General features: G+C 45.2%; 1 protein-coding gene across 1 annotated transcript; it reads left to right on the top strand.

Moving 5' to 3' along the window:
- Window positions 1-20,373, top strand: CASS4 (Cas scaffold protein family member 4). The gene is made up of 7 exons (XM_051803353.1): window positions 1-654; window positions 10,284-10,706; window positions 13,560-13,664; window positions 14,660-14,809; window positions 16,106-17,443; window positions 18,243-18,302; window positions 18,940-20,373. Exons 1-7 carry the CDS (start codon window positions 610-612, stop codon window positions 19,351-19,353), a joined length of 2,535 nt encoding a protein of 844 aa, XP_051659313.1. The 5' UTR covers window positions 1-609; the 3' UTR covers window positions 19,354-20,373.
- Window positions 20,374-20,558: the final 185 nt, after the last annotated feature.

Consider the following 20,558-nt stretch of genomic DNA (forward strand, 5'->3'; position numbering starts at 1 on the left):
TGTTGGAGCTGTGGTGCAGGCAGGAGGATCAGCATCCACCCAGGTGGGGCTGGGAACACACCCAGCTTCCCCAAAGCCCCTTCATGGCAAAAAACTGTCGGTGCCATGAAAGCAGAAACTACTTCGAAAGCCATGAAAACTGTTGGCCTCAAAATCCTGGATTTCCACCACTGTGGCAGCCGTGTTGTTATCAAGCCCTGTGCAGCTCCCTGTGGTACCACTGCCTGGTATTCATTGCATTGCTAAAAGAGGAAACACAGGAACACGTAGCAAAAGAGGGGTGAGACTTCCCACTGCGGTTAATTGCGACAAGTTAGTAGTGACAGATAGACCAAGGAAAATTCCACTTGCAGGCAGACTTTTTTTCTCACTTCTGGTCACCAGTTGGGTTTTTCTGGTTTGCGTTCTGTCCTTTTTTTTTATCTTCTCTGTTGTCACAGAAATTATCTTTCATAAGAATCTTTTCACCGAGCTCCCAAGTGCTGTTAGGGGCAGAGCTGTCAGATGGGCTCTCCTGAGGCGCAGTTCCAGAACACGGTGCCTGTGCAAGGCTGAAGTCTCTTCACCCTGCTGTAATTCTCTGTATTGCTCAAGTGGTGCTGCTGGGGAATGACAACAATGGATAAAAATACAGGGGTCAACAGAACAGCAACGGTACGTCTGGTTTTTTGAGTTCTGCACAGGAACAAGTAAGAAACGGGGGCCCAAGGGAAGGGTTTGATGTTTGAATTCAGTGTGATGCTTGATGATGATGGAGGTAGCACCGGTGAGGCCACACCTCAAGAGCTGTGTCCAGTTCTGGGCCCTAGGAATGGCCTCAAGCTGTGACAGGGCAGGTTTAGGTTGGACATCAGGAGGAATTAGTCATGGAAAGGGTGTTCAGGCATGGGAAGGGGCTGCCCAGGGAGGTGGTGGAGTCCCTATCCCTGGAGGTGTCCAAGGAACGAGTGGACGTGGCACTCAGTGCTCTGGGCTGGGGGGCAAGGTGGGGATGGGGCACAGGTTGGACTCGTTGGTCTGGGAGGGCTTTTCTGACCTTAATGATTCTGTGACTCTGTGAAGTGTTTGGATTTCTCATCTCAAGGGGACAGAAGGCTCTTAGAATGCTCATGTACCTGATGTCACCCTCTGCTTTTCATTGTGACAGAATTATTGACTGCAAGAAAGGTCTTCTTGGAGAGGATTCTGAATAAAGCAGGATTCCTAAATACCACATACCTCTAGATAACCACATTTGTGAAATTACAAATATATAATTTCAAGGTTCCACCTGTCATACTGCTATCCTGTAGTGACATTGCAGACATGGTTACATTGTCAGAGGCTTTCAGTGACAGTCCAAGTGACCAGTTGCATCTCTACGTTCTGAGCAAAACAGAAAACATTTTGAAGCACTATTTCATTTTTATTTTGAAAGACTGGAACTAATTTATATAGGGTTTTTACATTTGCGTATTCATATTACATCTAGTTTAATTTTATATATATACATAGCTAAAATGCCCTGCTACAGCTGTAAGGGTTAGAGAATGCTGAGGTCTTGATTCCAAGTCAGTGCCTTCATTGTCCTACTGTCTACAAGTCTAATAAGCAGTGTAATGAAATTGTGATTTTCATCCTGGATTATGATCTCAGTGTTTGCTGTAAATAAGCTGCCTCCTGGAAATTTGATACAAAATGTTGTGTGGGGGAAAAGCTTAGTATGAGCTCCATGAGTCAATTTTCCATTGAGGTGTGTAAAGATTAGGGGGCTGTTTTTCACATTGAGTCACAGTAAGTGAGGCAGGACATTTTTTATCTCTATACAGAGAAATTTTCTGTTTCTAGGTTTGATATTTCCAATTTTCTTAAATGGATTGTCAATGGTAAATCAATGATTCCCTGTTCTGTTCTGAGCTCTTTAGACACAGCTGTAGCACACCCAGTCAACTTCAGCTGAGTAATAACTGAAAAAGTCAAACTTATTTCTGCTACAGCATTTTTGAACTGTTTATAAGGTTCCTACTACCCTGGCAGTACTGTTTATTATAATATTTGAATATTATGCTTAATACAAAAACATTAAGGGTTCTTTTTTCTATTATCTGGACTCCTTGAAGCACCAACCCTCAGCAGTGTTACTGCGATGGCAACATTTTGCAATTATCCCTGTGCCCCAGCTATTCCACCTTCTAAAAATTGATTCAGTCTGTGAGTGCAGGCAGAAAACATTGTTTTTGTTTTGTTGTTATGCATCCACATGTGGCAAAGGCTGCACAGGAAGCATTGCACCCCTTGCTGCAGTTTCAAGCACTGTGAGCACCACGGGCTGCTCACGAAATAGTGCTCCTGCTGTTTGACAGCACTGGCTGTGCTGCTGCCAGAGGACAAACACAGTGTTTGAAACACACATGAAGTGGATCTGAGGTTTGTCTCTCTTAAAATGCCCACTTTGCATCTTCCCATCTCATCCACAAACACGTGTGTGAGGAATGGCATGGATTCTCTGCCTCTCTGCTCTTCCCTGGTGAGGCCCCACCTGCAGAGCTGCCTCCAGCTCTGGGGTCCCCAAAATAAGGACATGGAGCTGTTGGAGCAAGTCCAGAGGAGGCACCAAGATGATCAGAGGGATGGAGCAGCTCTGCTGGGAGGGAAGGCTGAGAGAGTTGGGATTGTTCAGCCTGGAGAGGAGAAGCTTTGGGGTGACCTAATTGTGGCCTTCCAGGACCTGAAAGAGCTTCAGGAAAGATGGAGAGAGACTATTTACAGGGGCCTGCAGTGACAGGACAAGGGGAAATGGCTTCAAACTGACAGAGAGTAGGGTTAGTTGGGATATTAGGAAGAAATTGTTCCCTGGGAGGGTTGGAGAGGTTGAATGGTTCTTTATCATCTGCGTGGACTGTTTGAAGGAGAAAAACTGTTGGTTTTAATACTAAAAAAAAAAAAAAAAAAAAAGGAAAGAAAAGAAAAACCCCAAAGACATTCAAATGGGATGGTTCATGCCAGGAATTTTTTCTCCTTTGGGCAGCTGCATCAGCTGCTGCCCTGCTCCCAGCCAAGAGGTGTAGATTTTGTTGAGAAAGCATTTTCAATTCAGCATTTTCTCTCCAAGATGCAAAAGTCTTTTCTAGTGAAGTGATTGTGGCTTTGGGAGTAAGTGTCTAATTTCATCTTGAAGCTACTGTGGAAAGAGGAAGGAAAAGGCTTTTGTCAAAGAAAAGGCAGCATGCACAAAAGAAAAACCAGTAAAAGTTTGCAAACCCCAAGACATTCACAAGTCCAAAGTGGTAAAACCTGTGCATTTGCATAAGTGTGACCTGGACTGAACTCCTGCTGAGCAAACGGCAACCACGAATAATTTTAAATAGCATTATAGTTTAATAATATTAAAGGATTTTTTTAAAATAATCAAAGAAACAAAACCCTTCAGCTGCAGGTCATGTTTAGCCTTCCTCCCGGGGTTTTCTGCCTCTGTAGGGTGAGGTTGCTTTGCAGGGTTTTCCTTAACCACAAAAGGGATGTGCTAAGTTTTCTAGAGACCTGAACAGGAAAATTGCAAAGTGTATCAAATCTCAAACCACTCTGAAGTTTAAAAAAAAAAAAAAACCAACAACAAAACCCAAACCAACAAACTCAAACAAAAAACCCAGGAGTAAAAAATACTGCTGCAAAAATGCTTCCAAATCCAATACTTTTTTCTGGTCCAGCCTTGCTGCCCTGGGTTTTCTCTTCAGAGCAGGGAAGGCACTTCCCGGGGGTGCCTGCAGGAAGGATGTCTGTGTGTCCTGCACCGTCACCAGCTGCAGCCCAGTGGCTCCCTGCAGATAAATCTGCTACGTAATGAGCTCCCTCCATCCCCCAGAGCCCCTTTCCTGGGGCTCCCAGTGAGCAGGAGGTGCCAGAGGCTGAGCCTTCCCCCTCCAGGCTTCCAGCCAGACCCTCCAGTGCTGCCTGACCCACTGGCCGGGCTGGGGGAGATCATCCTCCTCCTCCTCAGGTGATGGACTAGCAGAGAAATAAGAGGCAGCAAAATGAAGGTCAATGTAAGTACTGGATTATTTTCTTTCTGTTGCAGTTAATTTAATGACTTTACTGATTTCATTTGTAGTGTAAAATCTGCATCTGGCAGGGTCCCTTTGTGATCGTGTTCATCTGATTTGCACATCACTAACAGAGCACGTGGGCTTAATTTTTAAAATATTGTCCAAGTAAAACTGAGAAAGAAATGCTTTATCAAGAACAATATGGCTAAGGAGGGTAAAGGTTTCTACCATGCATAATATGCCTTATTACAAAGTTATCCTGAATGACCCTGACTGGCCATTTCCCTATTTTCCTGGAAACAAGGAGGTTAAATGACTAACACTTGAGCTGGACTTTATCTAGAAAAAGATTATGTTTTTAGCATTGATTCCTAGAAAAGAGGTAATGGAAATGTTTCAACAATTTGAGTCATGCTGTGATAAGAAAAACGTCAAGTAATTGCAATAGGAGCTACGTGAGCCTGGGAAAGCCTGTGCTCTCTAGGATAACGACTGGCCACGTCCTGCAGTGCTGTTTGCAACGAGAAGTGAAGCTCAAAGGAGGAAAGGAGTGGTGGCAGTGCTCATTTTTAGGAAATACTGTTGTCCCCTGGGAGGAGGGGGGAATAGGTGGATGGATCAAATCCATTTTGCAGTTGTATGTCAGTGTTTTTGCCCAGACTCCCCCACGGCTCAGGGACCCCCAGCCTTGGCTTTGTGCTTTGGCTGTCACACAACTAAATGACTCCCCCTGTCACAGCTGATCCCTGGCAGCTGTGGCTCGGGAAGGGTCTGCACTGTCACCATGTGTCCCGTGCTAATGACAGGGAAAGGGGAACGTCCAGCTGCCACCCGGGAGCGGCGACGGACACCAGTGATTAGGGCAGGTGGAAAACCAGCCGCTCCTTTTCCCAGAGAAATACTGCCGTGCCAGCAATATTTATTCGGAAATAACTTGTTTATTAATCTGTTCGATTTAGTTAGTTAATTCATTCAGCGATACTACCATTGCAGCATTGTCCAAAGTGTTAAAAAAAGAACTGATTTGGGGGGCAGATAACTGCAGCGAGAGAGATGCAGGAAGCCACAGCATTTGGGAGTTGTGATGCTGCTGCTGATTCATTATGAATCAGAAAACACCCACCCCCACCTCTCCTCTTGCTGTCCCTTCTGCCTCATCCAGGAAATGGGCAGAAACTCCACCACGGGTCAGATGGGATGCAAGGACACTATCCTGTCACATCTGTGCACCCAGGAGAGGAACACACAGCAGTCCCTGCCAATGAAAAACATGCAGTTTGCTCCTGGCAACGTGCCCCAAGAATTTTTTGTGTGTTCCCTGAGCAAGGGGGAAGAAGGAGGGCAAGGACCTTGCTCTAAGGAGTGGCTGTGAAGCACCTATTTCTGAGGAACAGGAGAAAACTTGTACTCATCAGAACTTTCTGTGTCTGTAAATCCATGTTTGGAAGTAAATGTTGTGGTAAAATGTAATTAAGATACATAAAGGTTTAAAAAGCAAAGTAATTGGGAGCATATGGGCAAAAACCTTTGGATAGTAGGAGGACCCAAATCCCAGAACTACACACAGAGTCAGGGTTTGAAACATCAGGAAATGGCAGTTTATTTTCTCTTGAACTTGGCCATAAGACCACAGATGCAAAAATGCTGTGAACGGTGTGAAATCCTGTGTGCACTTGCCAGCTCTGTTGATTTTAACACAGCCAGAATTTGATTAACTAGATTTGTGGAGAAAAAAGAGTTTGGGGAAAATTAACAGAACCGGCTTGTATTTGCCACTGTACGTGGAGCACTGACTTGGGGGAAGCTGCAGGATTTCTAAGTGGTCCTGCTTGAATTTTCAAAGTGGCTCTTTATTTTATCAAGAACCGATTTGACCATTTGAGAATTTAAAACCTGCTGGTTCGCACCTGGTTCCACCCTCCCAAAATCAATTAACTGTTGGGTAGGCAATAAAAGCAAGTCCTGACAACGGTTCCTCATTGCAGCTCACACAAAACTTCTGTGTGACCTGAACGTTTATTTTCCAAAATACATAAACAAACCAAAAAATGCAGCAGAAGGACTTTCTGCAAGTCAGAGGAAACGCTGCACATCAGAGGGACGTGCAGCCCCGTGGCCACAGGGAGGCACCTGCATGTAGAGAAAGACCTGATCACTTAAGGTAAATTCTCCTTTTTCCTGGGGAGGTTGACGATGGGAACTCTCTACAATTAACTGGACAAAACTGAACTGACTCGAAGTCGCTTGCTGTTTAAAAGGGAATTCTCTGGGAAGCCCGTTCCCAGCTAATGGACGATGGAGAATGTTTATTCCTCCAGCTTTGTTGGGAGATGAAGAGATTAACTGGAAGCCGCTCTGTAAACATGTCAGAGGTGTCACTGATGCACGAACAGAACTGTTTAGCAAACACAACCCGACGCCTTTAGCTGTGTCTCTTCCCCCTCAAATATTTTAAGTCCCGTTTTCCTGCAGTAAAAGTGCTTACACATGTATTTATGTGCAAAATGCAGCTGAGAAATAATTACCTTGATCCACACAAAACCTCCCATGATTAAAGCTGTCTCTTTATTTACATTATTTCAGTAGGTTTTTCAAGAAGCAAATTTAAGACAATAAATGAAAAACATTGTTTTATTTGAAATGCTGTGAAGCAGTGCCCTACCTGTGTATCATGTGAAATAATCTGTGGTGATAAATTGACATTTCCAAACACAAACTGAGTGGGAAGAGGGAATAGAGAAATTATTGTGTCAGGCTTGCAGGTAGGATGCTGAAATTATCACTTGGTACACATCACTGGGTATCACTTGGATTTTTCTAGCAACATTTGCATATGTTTTATAAGGATTTTTTTTTTCTGTTGCATAGTACTATAGGCTGAGGATTGGGCTTGGGATAGGAGAGGGATCAGGAGATCCTGGTAGCACTGAGGTGTTTTTTCCTGTTGTGTACATAGAGTCAGTCTGTGAGCATTCCCATTTGGATGGTATAGAATTTTATATTATAGAATTGCACACTGGTCATCTTCACTGCCTCTTAATTAAATTTCCCCTCTCTCCATTAATAAACATGAGTTAACAGCTTTCACTTCGATGACTCTCAAGGGCTGTTAGGTTTTATAGGGGAGCACGGCTGGAAAAGGGTATGCAAACAGTAAAGGTGTGAACAGTCCAGTTTTTAGGAGGAATTAGTCTCTTTAACATCTGATCCACACTCCAATAAAAGAGACACACTTCCAGCTACACATAAACTTTTTAACTGAAGCTGTTTCCAGGGACCTGCACAGTAAATCCCTTCAGTGTGTGACACATTTGCATTGCCCTTGGGCAGTCATGGCTCTGGAGGGGGCACAAAGCCTCGGGAAGGGGCTGCAGGGAACACAACCTCTGTTTTCTAGGTCTGTGCTCTGTCATCATCTCATTAAAATCTGCTCAGTGAGAGAAAAGTCACAGCCAAGGTGGTCTCTCATGGGGCAAGAACTGCCTTTTAGGATGTTCTTTGTCTTAGGAGAGTGTTTTCAGCGCTGCTGAAGAGGATGAAACAACAAATGTCAAAGGAGGAAAAACACTTTGATCTCATCTGTGTTGCTTTAGTGCTTATTACACGTTGGTTATTGTAAGGACACATTAACAAGGTCACATAAAATACCACAGAGCTCCACCCAGCTGGCCCTGGCTAGTACATTGTGGGTGACACGTTGGACAGACAGTTTCCTCTGGCTAACAGGGAAAAAATGCAGATCTCACTGCCCCCAAAGCACGGCCTCCTCTGAGCTGAGCATCCCCAAAGGTCTCTGTGATCCTGGGAATTCAGTTCTTGTTTATAGTCACTGGCAGGTCAGAGATGCTTCTGCTTACGATAGGAAGGGGCTGCCACAGTGATCCCTCACACATGTCCCAGAGAGCTGAGAGTGTAGATAGGGCTGGATTTCTGGCAAACAGCCCCACATTAGATGATCCAGAGCCTGGAGTACAGATAACCTCACTCCACACCACTGGAGACAGACTTGGTGGACCTTAGCAATCTGTGCAGTCATATCAAGCACTCACCTCCTGGAAATGTTGTCTATAGAATTTCTCCTCCTGTTGTTGTGATCACAAAATCAATTGGCTGGGAGAAGTTGTCTTGAAAAATGAGGTATCTTTGGAAGGCAAACTGGAACAGGGATGGCATCCTGTGTTACTAAGAAGTAACTCTATTTCTTACCACTAGCAGACTAGATGTGAATTGGTACTTCTGGCCTGGATGCACAGTTGCTCTAAAAGAAATGAGATTTGAAAATAGATGTGTGGTTTCATACATTGTTTGATTAAAGCATTAGGCCCAGCAATGTTTTGAGTGTGCTACTGCCACGGGAAAGACTTAGCTGGGGAAATGTCAACATTTAGATACCTTTTAAAACCACGCAGTGAAACAAATCTTCCTCTTGTTTGTGTTGGTGCAATTAGGAAGGACAGCCTTGTTTGTGCCAGGCTCCACTCCCGAGTTCAGGCTTCCTGCCCCGCCACCCATTTCCTGCGTGTGCCTGGATAAGGCTCTTCACGTTGGAAAAGGGGGAGAGTTCCTCTGCCCATCCTCCTCAGGGATGAAGAACAGGGGCTGCTTTTTATTGTGTCTGTACACCATCCAACAACAAGAATCTCAAAGTGTTGATGAATAATAGGAAAAGTTGGATGTTTTCCTTTTTTTTTTTTTCCACAATTGCAACGACGTGTGAAGCCCAGGCTGTGCTCGTGGTGGGATTCCTGGGGGCCTGACTGCAACATTTGGCACTGTCCAAGCAGAAGGGGGACTCCCATGTTCAAGGCTAAAACCAGGCTGGGACACAAGGTAAAAGGGGCTGTTGTCCACCCCTGGCAGCTGCTGAGGGACGAGCCCACAGCTCACAAACAGGCCATTGTTCGTGGCCACCCCGACCACGGCTCGTGTGCAGCCAACAACGGGCCCTTCTCACCAGCTGAGCTGACAAATTGGGGTTCTTCTGCTGCAGCTTCGAGCCAGCTGTTGCTTTACAGCAAATGCTCTGGACAAAAATACAAGGCATCACATTTCCTATTTGGGTGCTATCTCTTTGGGCATTACTTGCACTTTCTGATAAACTCACACTGAGACACAGCCAGTGTCCCTCTGCCTGGGAAGCAGACAGTCCCATTTTGGAGCTGAAAGCAAATTCTATCTTGTACTGAAAACAACTACATCCACAGCTTTCTCTAACCTTTGCACAAACGCCTCAGGTGACTAAAGCCACCTGCTGTTAGTACTTCTCATTTTTTTTAAGTGCCATCTTCAAACTGACAGAGAGGAGGTTTTTGATTAGATATCAGGAAGGATTTGCTCCCTGTGAGGCTGGTGGGGCCCTGGAACAGGTTGCCCAGAGAAGCTGTGGCTGCCCCATCCCTGCAAGTGTTCAAGGTCAGGTTGGATGGGGCTTGGAGCAACCTGGAATAGTGGCAGGTGTCACTGCCCATGGCAGAGGGTGGAATGGAGAATTCACAGAATGACAACGGGAAAAACATCTATTTTTCATATAGGAATGTTCATCAGTAATCATAGAATCACAGAATCATTAGGGTTGGAAGGGACCTCTGGAGATGATCCACTCCAATTCCCCTGCCCAGGCAGAGTCAACTGAAGCAGGCAACACAGGAACACATCCAGGTGGGTTTGGAATGTCTCCAGAGAGGGAGACTCTCCACTCTCCCAAAGCAGCTGTTCCAATGCTCTGCCAAACCCTCCACGGAAAGAAGTTCTTCTTCATGTTGAGGTGGAACTTCTTGTGTTTTAGCTTATAAGTCTCATATATATATGTCTAATATAATAAGTCTAAATAATGAACATTAGCAGCGCTCTTCAAGAGCTTTGTGGGAAAAAGGTGCTGAAGAAATATATTGTAGTACTATCACAGAATCACAGAACATTCTGAGTTGGAAAGGACCCACAAGGATCATTGAGTCCAACTCTTAAGTGAATGGCCCATACAGGGGATTGAACAGAGGACTGAACAGGAGATTGAACCCATGACCTTGTTGTTTAGTTATTATTATCTATTTCTTTATGCACTGAACGTAGCAGGCACAGGCTAAAGTTTGCACAGGCAGAAGTTTAACTCCTGAGACCAGTGCTCTGAGGAAGGTGGTTTGATATGATAACGGCTGTGCTTGAACTAAATCGAAATCGAGGTGGGGATAAACACCAAAGCAGAACCCAGTGACCACTGCTGTGGGTGTAACAGTGCAATGCTGGTGTTCTCTGTGTCCCCAGAACACCCTGGCCAAGGCGCTCTACGACAACAAGGCCGAGTGCTCGGACGAGCTGGCCTTCCGCAAGGGAGACATCCTGACCGTGCTGGACCAGCACGTCCTCGGCAGCGAGGGCTGGTGGAAGTGCTCCCTGCATGGCAGGCAGGGCCTGGCCCCCGCCAACCGCCTCCAGCTGCTCTCTCCCACCATCCTGCTGCTTCCTTCCACCCGGAGCGACCCCACGGAGCTGCCAGCGGGCCAACAAAACATCTACCAGGTTCCCTCCGGCCCCAAACCCACCGTGGTGTCGTCCACCTACGAGAAGATGGAGGGGTGGGTCAAACCCCCAGGCAGGCTCTCTGCCACGCCTGCCCAAGCCATATATCAGGTGCCAGCCTTGGCTGCGCAGCTGCTCAGTGAGAGGACCAAAAGCTCCACACACCAGGTAAGGCAAACATCCCTGAAAGTAACAGATGTTATTATTGAAACAACCATTGGGAGTGGGAAAACAACAAAGGCCGTCAGCCTGAGCTTTTCAGTGGAATTTGCAGCAAAAGAATGATGGTGTTTAGGAAACTCCCATCAATTCTACTGCAGTTTATAGCATTATGTGAGAAACACTGCTCTGGGCAACATATGAGAGTCTCTATATTCTGTAGTCCCTCACTTTTTTGACAGTTTAAAGCAGCTGTAAAATAGGGCAGGAAGCAAAGAATATACCATTTCTTTGGGAGAATCTAGAAATTATTTACAAACCTTCCCCGAAGTTAAAATAACAAGACACAGAACTTTCTCCTCTGATTGTTCACAGCATGTGGCCATCCAGAGTCCCCTGGGCACATGTGGGGTCTTTACATCCATCTGCACATGGAACATATACATACTGCATCAAGTGTCTTAAGATCAAAAACTTGTGCTTTCTTCAGGAAAAAATAAATGGGGACTGTTTTATAATGAAAGGTAAATAGAGCAAGTGAGTACAAAATTCAAGTGCAAGTTTTTGTTCAGTTCCATGAGCACTTCAGCCCTGGGTGGCTCTTTATTCTGTGTAGGAAAATCATGTTAGAAATGCTAATTGAAAAAGGAAAAGGAAGGAAATTCAGCCCTGAGATATACAGTCTTTTAGGCTGATTTAATGATCATTTGATTTATGGGGCCACCTTCCCTCCCACTGTGCTGGGAGGCAAGTCATGGAAACCAAGATGCTGCTTCCTGCTGTGTGGCAGATGGGTGCTGGAAAACAGACAAACTCGGTGCAACCCTGATGACTGAAACCTAATTTTCAGCACTGCAGCTGCAGTGCAGACCTTGTGTGCAGTTCCCACAACTGCTAGCTCAAGCTAAGAGCTGCAAAGGACCTTTTTGCACTTACTGTGATCTGATTTCTCCACATTCCTGATCCTAAAGGAGCCATTTGCAAACTGAATGCGAGATTGGGACAAATTTTCCATGTTGTGCCAGCAAATCAGGTGGAAAATGTTCATCTACTCATTTTCTGAATGGATGGCCCAACAGAAGAGCTCCTTGGCTCTTCCTCTCATCTCCTGAGTTTATACACCTAAGCTTTGTCTACTCTAACCGAGAATGAAAAGGAAATGTCCCAGCCTGCATTTATGATCTAGAAGTTCAGAGCTGAGCTGTCTCTTGCACAGTGTCCCAGCTGTTCCCACACCAACTGCACTGTGGTGGTCACAACCCATGCCCAGATGCAGGGAAGGCTCAGGGAGAGCAGCCTGTGAAAGGCCAGGATGAACTGCAGCACTCGGACCGCCCCACACAGAGCCTGTGGGACAACTGGCAAAGCTCCTGGCATAGTCAGCTGTCCTCTGAGCAGCTGGGTAAAGCCACTGTGATTGAAAACAATAAAACAAAACAAAATCCCTCAGAGCCCACAGAGAAGCCTCGTTGCTGCTGCCTGACACACAGGGCACCTTCGTGTTTTACTGTCACTGAAAGGACTTTAAAAAGTAGTAAGATGTGATATCCAGTGAGTTTCCTTTTTGCTGTATAGTGAGATTTGTCCACCTGAAAACAGAGCTGGGCTAAGGATGGCTTTCTTGATACCTCTTGTCTTTTACCCTTTCTGCTCAGGGAAGTCTCTTTTACGCCTCTGTTTGCAGGTAAAGGTGATCACCAGGTCCTGGCACAGGTTGCCCAGAGAAGCTGTGGCTGCCCCACCCCAGAAAGTGTCCAAGACCAGGCTGGATGGGGCTTGGAGCAACCTGGGATAGTGGAAGGTGTCCCTGCTATGGCAGGAGGTGTAACTGGACAGCCTTTAAGGTCCCTTCCAACCCAAACCACTCAGTGATTCTGTGATTCTGTTTCATAGAGCACTAAGGGGATTTATCTTCACTCCTCCTCCCCTTTCTTCAGATGAGAGTTAAGAGCTTTCACAAAGCTGAAACAGGCAGTTGTAAGGGCGAAGTCTAGTTCCTCTACCATATTTCCCCTAAATTACTTTGCTACAACACTCACATGATGGAGATCGCTACCTCCAATTTTAAATGATTATTGTAACATCTCATCTGCAGTGATGTTTTTGTGGGTCAAGGGTTTGGAAAGGACCATTTATAACCTAGATGAGGACAGCCAAGCTAAAGACAGGCTGAGGGAACAAAACTGATTTTATAAAAAAAAAATCCTACTCAACATTCATACTTTGGGACCTTAACTAATTATCCCACAGATGTGGTCATGCCTTCTCAAATTATGTTTTAAGCAAACAGGAGAATTCGACTACAGATCAATAATGTAATTCTCATATCAGACTTCCCTGTTTATGGAGCTGAACAGGACATCAAGGTTTAGTCCTTCCAAATGAGTCAGTCTTTCATAACTACAGAATAATGCTCAGCCCGCACCTATTTGCTGCTCTTACACTAAATATGGCTTGACCCCATGGCTCTGTGTGCCTGGAGAAGCAGAAATTTCCCCACTTCCTTTTTCAGTGGTTCTGCTTTTGGTTAGTCTAAAGATTTAAGTGATAAGCGAAGCTGGATTTCCTCCAAATCTTTTCCCTCCCATGGTTACTCAGGCAGATTGTCTTTGATTTGTATGTGCCAGTTCTTATCTCACCTGAAATACAGCAGAAATGCTGGCAAAGGAGAATTATGAGGGAAGAATGCCACCTGCTTCTAAGCTCAGTTCCCACCTCGGCTTCAGTGAAGAGCTGAAGGTTTTTAATCACTTAAGAGTGATTACTGCAACAGTGGCCTATCCAGTTAAATGAGTTTCCAAAGATGTCCTGAGCTTCCTGCTCACTGCAGCATTCTCATTATTGTTTTTCTCCCCCTCCAAGCACCTGTTCACTCTCCCGAGAGCCTGCCGGGCTTCAGCCCCAAACATCAGGAGTGAGGTGTACGACGTTCCCTCTACACAGCGCCGGGAGTCCCTGCTCACACAGGTGGGTCCTGCCGTGGTGCTCTCCCTGCAGCTGGGACTCTGTAGAACCTCAGAGTAGATGTTGAGGCAAATTCCAGTACCTCCCTGTTCGCTTTTTGTAAAATTGGGAAGAAGATAATTCATTTTTAGCTCAAAACCTAAAGCAGTTCTCTCGAGTTTCTTCGAAATTCAGAGAAACTGGTCCTAAATTTGGTATGCTTCTAATGAACACTTTCAGTTTTACCATTATTAAGGCATTTCTTGCTGGATTACAAGGCAGAGAGATTGACACTACTGATGTCCTACAGAATTCTCAGTATCAGAGGGTCACCCTCTCTGCTTGGAATCCATGAGGAAATGTGCTTTGTGTCTGTGTCATTTGATCAGGATGATTTCAGGGTGTTTACAGAAGAGTCACAAGTGCGTGTTCAAAAAAAAACCTCAATGTCACCCACCCCACCCACCTCCTGGGGAAGAATATCCCATGGATTTGTGATCAGGAGGATCACATCCACCACTGAAGTGTCCTGTTGCATCATCCTGCTCTTGGTCCTGCTGTGCTTCCCTGAGGAGAGTGAATGTCACATTCCCTCAATCCCTCGGGTCACTGGGATGGGACAAACACCAGGCCCCAGCCCTGTCACCTCCCATGCAAGGTGTGGGTGGGACTGGAGCACATCCATGGACCCTCCCCACGCACTTTATCTTGGCAGCAGCTGGCAGGGCAGGATGAAGCCCACTCCATTGTTATCAAGTTATCCACATATTTTCTGGAGTTAGCTCCTTGTGTAAGTGGGTGATTCCTGCTCAGACCCAAAGCCAGGTGTGCCAGTGGTGGCTGGCTCGTCCTCCCACCCAGCACTGCGGGAAGGCTCCAGCAGCTCCCCTGCAGGCTGAGGGTGACCCACGCTGTCCAAACCAGGAGCTACTCCCACAAGCCTTTGATTCCACCAGAGTATTCAATGAGATCTAAAAAGAATCAAAATCAACCAGGTTTTTTTTTTCCCCTGTTCCCAGAGCGATGCCACTCCACCCACTGCACGGAAGGGCTCCGTGCCAGTCAGACACACCGAGAACTTCCAGGCAGAGCAGGAGCAGCTTTACAACATCCCATCCAGCCCAGAAAAGGCAGGAGCTGGGATCCAGAAAGACTCACCAGCAGGCAATGTAAGTAAGATTTGTTGGACCCAAGAGAACAATCCGTCAGTGCCGTGACACCCACCTTGGGCAGAGGGGCAGATTTCCCACCTCTCCCCCTGTGTTTGCCAAGCACCATCCTGATCTGAAATTTCACAACTAAGAAAACGCCTCAATGGAAACTTTCTATTAGTTGAGTGCCAAGTATTTCAGGTTTCCTGAATGGCTTTAGGATCCAAGAGGATTTTGACAGGCTCCTTAGTGCCTAGGGCTGAGGAGCAGGACCATTCCAGCACAGGGAATCTGAGGCTCCCTGGTTTTGTGGGTTTAAAGAGCAGTGCTGTAGGTTCAGGGCTGCAGAAGCCAGTCTTGCACAGAGCCTGTTCAGCAGTGACAGCCAGAGTGGTGCCACCCAGGACTGGGGAATTGGCACATGAGCAACTGCTCATCTAAGCTGGCATTCCCAACATTTCCATGGCTGTTAGGAATTGTACCAACCAGCTGCACCAGCCTGGGACCAGATTTCCTTTCAGAGATCATGGTTTATCATTGCTTCCAAAATCAAATTTTCTTAGAATTCTTTGTTCACAGGCAATTTGGAAAATTCTAGAGTTGGCCTGAAACACCCTTGTCATTCCTTGCCTCCCCTTCTCATGCACATTTTCCACAAATGGGGAAGCCTGACCTGGTTAGTTTTTTCCTAAAATCTGTATTATATAACAACTTTCAGTTATTTCTCGTTGCTGCACATTCCTGTAGTTCCTTGCATTCCCCCCGTGGATGTGCTTCATGCAGGTAGGATCTTTCCTTAAATGTTAGTGTTAGTCTGGATTTTATTACACAAGAAGTACTCCTGCATTTGCCTTTTCCAAATTGGACTTCAGCTGTAGACAGACATATTTTTAAGGCACTGGATAAACTCTGTTCCCATCTTAGCAAACCTGTATCAAGCAAAAATTTAAATTAATTGAAAGTATTTGAGAAGAGTCAGTGATGTCTGCTGGTTATTTATTTTTTGACAGGGTATGCACATGAATGGGAAAAAAATCAAGTGCCTACAGATGTCCCTGGCTGGGGACACTGCAGTATGATCTAATCACCTGTGCTCAAAATATTTTACCTTCTACATGTGTAGCTTGTGCATTTTAGAAAATAAAAAACACGGGCCAGCCCTTTCGTGGTGTAGCTCCACTGACATCAGTGGAGTTGTACACATTTATGTGCTCTGAGAATTCAGTTTTGTTTCTTACTTCTTGCTTTATAAACAAGGGTGGTTTATAAACCCTCTGTGCTCGTGGTTGATAAGCCCTCTGTGCTCTGTTGCAGTTGTATGACGTCCCTCCCAAAAGAGAAACTGATGCTTCAGAAAACAAATCTCAAAAAAAGTGCTGGGGCCAGTACAATACTTTGCCAAATCCTCGGAAGTCAGAATGGATTTATGATATTCCAGTATCACCTGAAAAATCAGGATTAAAACAGCACCCTTCTGGCCACTCCTTGGAGAACCAGGTGCTGTATGATATCCCACCAGCCAGGTACAAGGTGCCAACAACAAATGCTGAAGCCAAGGTTGTAAATCCACAATTATACAATATCCCACCGACACAACAGAAATTAACACTTCCAGATATCCCTCTTTATGACGTTCCATCCTCACGGGATGTGCTCCTTTTGCCACAGAGCAGTAGCTGTGATGTACCCCCGAGTCTCCTGGCTCCAAAGGCTGAGAGTCAGATCTCTGAAGGGAATGTTTATGATATTCCAAAAGGTTTGCCCACCCCTGGGCAGTCCAAGAAAGAGATGGAAAACAACAGTGACAGCTCTGGAGAACAAGCACACGGTGCTTCTCCAAAGCTCCCCAGAGGTGCCAAATTAGGACGAGACATCTCATCTGTTTCTAGTGTGGACAGCAGGAGCAGCACACTCTCCACATCCTCCAGCTCATCTGCTGAGTTGTTTTCTACGTCCTCATCATCGGAAGAGCCTGGCAAAGAAATCAAAATGGGCCTTGAAGTAGCCATAGAGACCCTGACCAGGCTGCAGCACAGCGTGTCCAGCTCAGTTGCAAGTTTAATGATCTTTGTGAGCAGTAAGTGGCGATTGCAGGAACACCTGGAGAAGAGCATTGAGGAAATCCACAGAGCCGTGGATCACATCAAGGTGTCCCTGGGAGAATTCCTGGCCTTTGCCCAAGCCATAAAGGGAAACGCCTCTCACCTGACTGATAGCAACCTTCAGACCAGGATTAAAAAGCAGTTAGAGATCCTTCTGAACTCCTTCCAAATTTTAACAGAGACAAGGGAAGCTCTAAACAACTGCAACTGGTCACTCGAGGCCTTGGTCCTCAGGAGCCCCCAGAACAACCCAGATGACCTCGACCGCTTCGTCATGGTGGCCCGCACGGTTCCCGACGACATCAAGAGGTTTGTGTCCATCATCATCGCCAATGGGAAGCTGCTCTTCAGAAAGAATGACAAGGAACAAGAAATAAAGCAACCAAAAGGGAGCCCAGAATGCAAAATGGCAAAACAAATCCCAGTGCCAAGAAGAATAGAAATAGAGTCGCTCCAGAGAAACGCTCCTGACAAACCCAGCCAGAGTCGGGTGCCTTTGGAGAAACAGGAGGAAAATGCCACTGAGGATTGTGATTATGTGCAGTTGCAGGTCAGTAAAACTGGGCTTTACTTTCTGTGTTCTTCATTGTTTGCAGATATTAAGCTATTACCACTATTTTACCTTTGCATCAATGCCAGATTCAGTTTGAACAATTTCCCATTTTCCAGATTGAACTCAGGATTTTTTTCCAGTGCTGGGTGGCACATGTGGAATGAGAATCATTTTAATCCATAAAGAGAACTGGAGTTTGAGAATTTATCCAGCCAGCACCAACAAAACATCTTTATAATCTGTTTAAATTCATTTGGGAGACAGGTTTTAGCTGGGGGTTTGCAAATCCTGTCTTCTCCTTTGCCTTTTAGTTCTCTTCTTGCCAGTTCATTGTGTTTGGCTCTGACATGACTGGACAAGAAATGTTACTTTCTAACTTGAGGTGCATGTTTTCATAGAAAATTTTGCTGTAACAAATCAAACTCTTACTGTGAATTATCAAATTTATTTGTTAGAATCATTCTGGATGTTTGTTAGAACCATGCTCCTTAGAACTACTGAAATATCTACCAAGAACATCTCTCTTGGTTTCACAAAGAAATGTTGGCGTGTCCTTAGGATTTAGGAAAGGTTATTTTGTTCATGTTGCTTTCAGTCTTAGATCTTGCAGGAGGAGACACTATATTTTTAGTAGGAAAAAAACTACAGTTTTTTCTAATAAATGTACCATTGTTGTCCCTAACATGAAGGCTGCAGAGCAAGTAGTTGTTTCCTCATGAAATAAGAGAAAAACATATTTATATTTAAATCTTTTTGTAAGTCATTTCAACTTTGCTTTCATTTTAATTTATAACAGGCACAGAAAATCATTTCAGGTAAAGAAGTAACAAAGAAGAGCACAGATTCAAAACTGAAGGTATTTCTGATTTTGAAAACTATTATTTATGAGGACTTCTAGTCCCTGATTTCTGTGCTTGCCAAAATTCAAAGCATTCAGACACACATCTCTATCCATAATCTATTTGCTTTTCATTGTTCATTTCCCAGAACTCAATCTTAGAATTACTGCTGAAAATTGTGAAAAACATTTATTTTCCTCAAACATAATGAACCCCTCCAGTTCAACATCATACTATTTATTTTCTTGCCTTTGTGCATCATTTGGGATAAGGCTGTGAGGACTAGTATTTCAAAATATCTTGTCATGCACTGGTACAAAATTGACTCTTGTTTTGTCCATTTTAATCATTCATAACCCCGATTAAGCCCATTAAAGATCAATGTTTTGTACTATCTGAAAGCTTCAAGTCCAGAATGTGTAAAGGGTTGGTGTTTGGCTGCAGCACTTTGTGTGCTATCCATTATTAAAATCGTATTTAGGGGCAAAAAGGCAATTGGGAGAATTTCCAATACTTTATGGGAAGAGAAATTATTGTAAAAGCTCCTGGGCTGGGGCAATTTGGAGAGTATGAACTAAGAATTTAGGCTGGAGCAACTAAAGAAACAATCAGTGTGTGACACCGAGATGAATGTTTTTTTAAACCTTTCTCCAGGCTTTGCCAACTGCAAAAAAGGCTGGAACTCAAAGCAAGCAGGACTGTGCCAAGAAAATCCCTCTCCCCGAGCACTGCAGGCTGTGTTTCGCTGCCCTGCACAAGGCCATCGGGGTGTTCACCAACAGCCTGAGCAACAACCAGCCCCCCGAAGTGTTCATATCCCACAGCAAACTGATCATCATGGTGGGACAGAAGCTGGTGGATTCTCTGTGCCAGGAGACTCAGGAAAGGGATGCCCGGAGCGACGTCCTCCACAGCAGCAGCCGGTTCTGCAGCCTCCTGAAGAACCTGGCTCTGGCCACCAAAAACGCTGCCATAAAATATCCCAACGCCGACGCCACGAGGGAACTTCGGGATCGGACCGAGGAGCTGTCCAAGTACACGCAGCAGTTCAGAGCAATGATGGAATGAGACACGGAATGTCACTGTTTTCACACGTTCTCCACTGCTGTTGCCCCTTTGGCAGCCAAAGGGGAGTAAAACCAGCTCAGTGACACCAATTTTCAGTCACCTCAAAGTTCCTGCTGGGAGTTCCCGGGGTGCTGATGCAATTTTAGCAGGTGAAAATCCAGCAGATGTAGGAGAAGATTTGTAGAATTAAATCTATTCTTTCTTCTCCACTGTTCAGATCCTGCCTGGAAATATCATCGTCGGAGTGGCTGGGCAGGAATGTTTGCTGTGTATTAGAGCAAAATGGTTTTATTATCTGACTTATTTCTTATTTTTTATTCTCTCTATAGGTCAGATAACTGTCTTTTCCTTTTGTATTTTTTTCTATTCAGGCATGTAAAGTCTATCTCCAGATTTAGCTGCACAATGTTCTGTAGCTTATGATCAATTGTTTCCTGAGGACTTTACTCAGAATTTGTAGTTACGTATTTTTTCCCAAGCAGCTGCAAAGCTAATTTTTGGGTTTAACATACAAATGCAACAAATGTATTATGGTACAAAATCTGGTACTATACATAGCCTAGATATTAATGGGGAATGCTCCAGGCTGGCACCTGAGCACGGAGGAAAACTGACTTGGAGGAGTGATAAATGTACAGGGAGCACCTCAGTCGTCCTCTGTCGCAGCCTGAAGCTGTTCAGAGCATTTCTCCAACTGAGACAGAATTTATTTTAGTCACTAAACGTGCAGAGGGTTCCGAAGCTCTTCCCACAGACTGCAAAGGTGATGTTATTCCTTACTGGAATACCAGCAAGATACACCTTGCGCTGGCACAGCTGCCCAGGGGTTCAGCTGCCTTGGTCCGTGCAGCTTTTTAACTTTATCCCCAGATTTTCTGGGTGTGAAATCCAACGACAAAGACGCTGCGATTGCGCAGGCAGAGCGTGGGTACACCCGTGTGACTTGTAGCTTCCCTGATTAATTTATTTTAATGTTTGTATCTGTAATTTCAATGTCTGGCCTTCCTTGGCCTTTCTTGGCGATGTTTTATCGGTGTCTTTTACTGGTGGGACAATGAATTTTGGGGGCAGTCGGAGCTGACCCGCAGTCTGCTGGGAACCAGCTCCCCCCTCAGCATCCTCGAGCTTCCCTCGGCACCCGCCGCGGGAATTACACCGGTATTTAACGCCGACACGTGTAAATACTCCTGTTTGCAAAGTTAAAC

The sequence above is a fragment of the Manacus candei genome, unplaced genomic scaffold (genome assembly GCF_025592945.1).
Source record: "Manacus candei isolate 608988 ecotype Guabito, Panama unplaced genomic scaffold, ASM2559294v1 h1tg000057l, whole genome shotgun sequence".
Lineage (NCBI taxonomy): Eukaryota > Metazoa > Chordata > Aves > Passeriformes > Pipridae > Manacus > Manacus candei.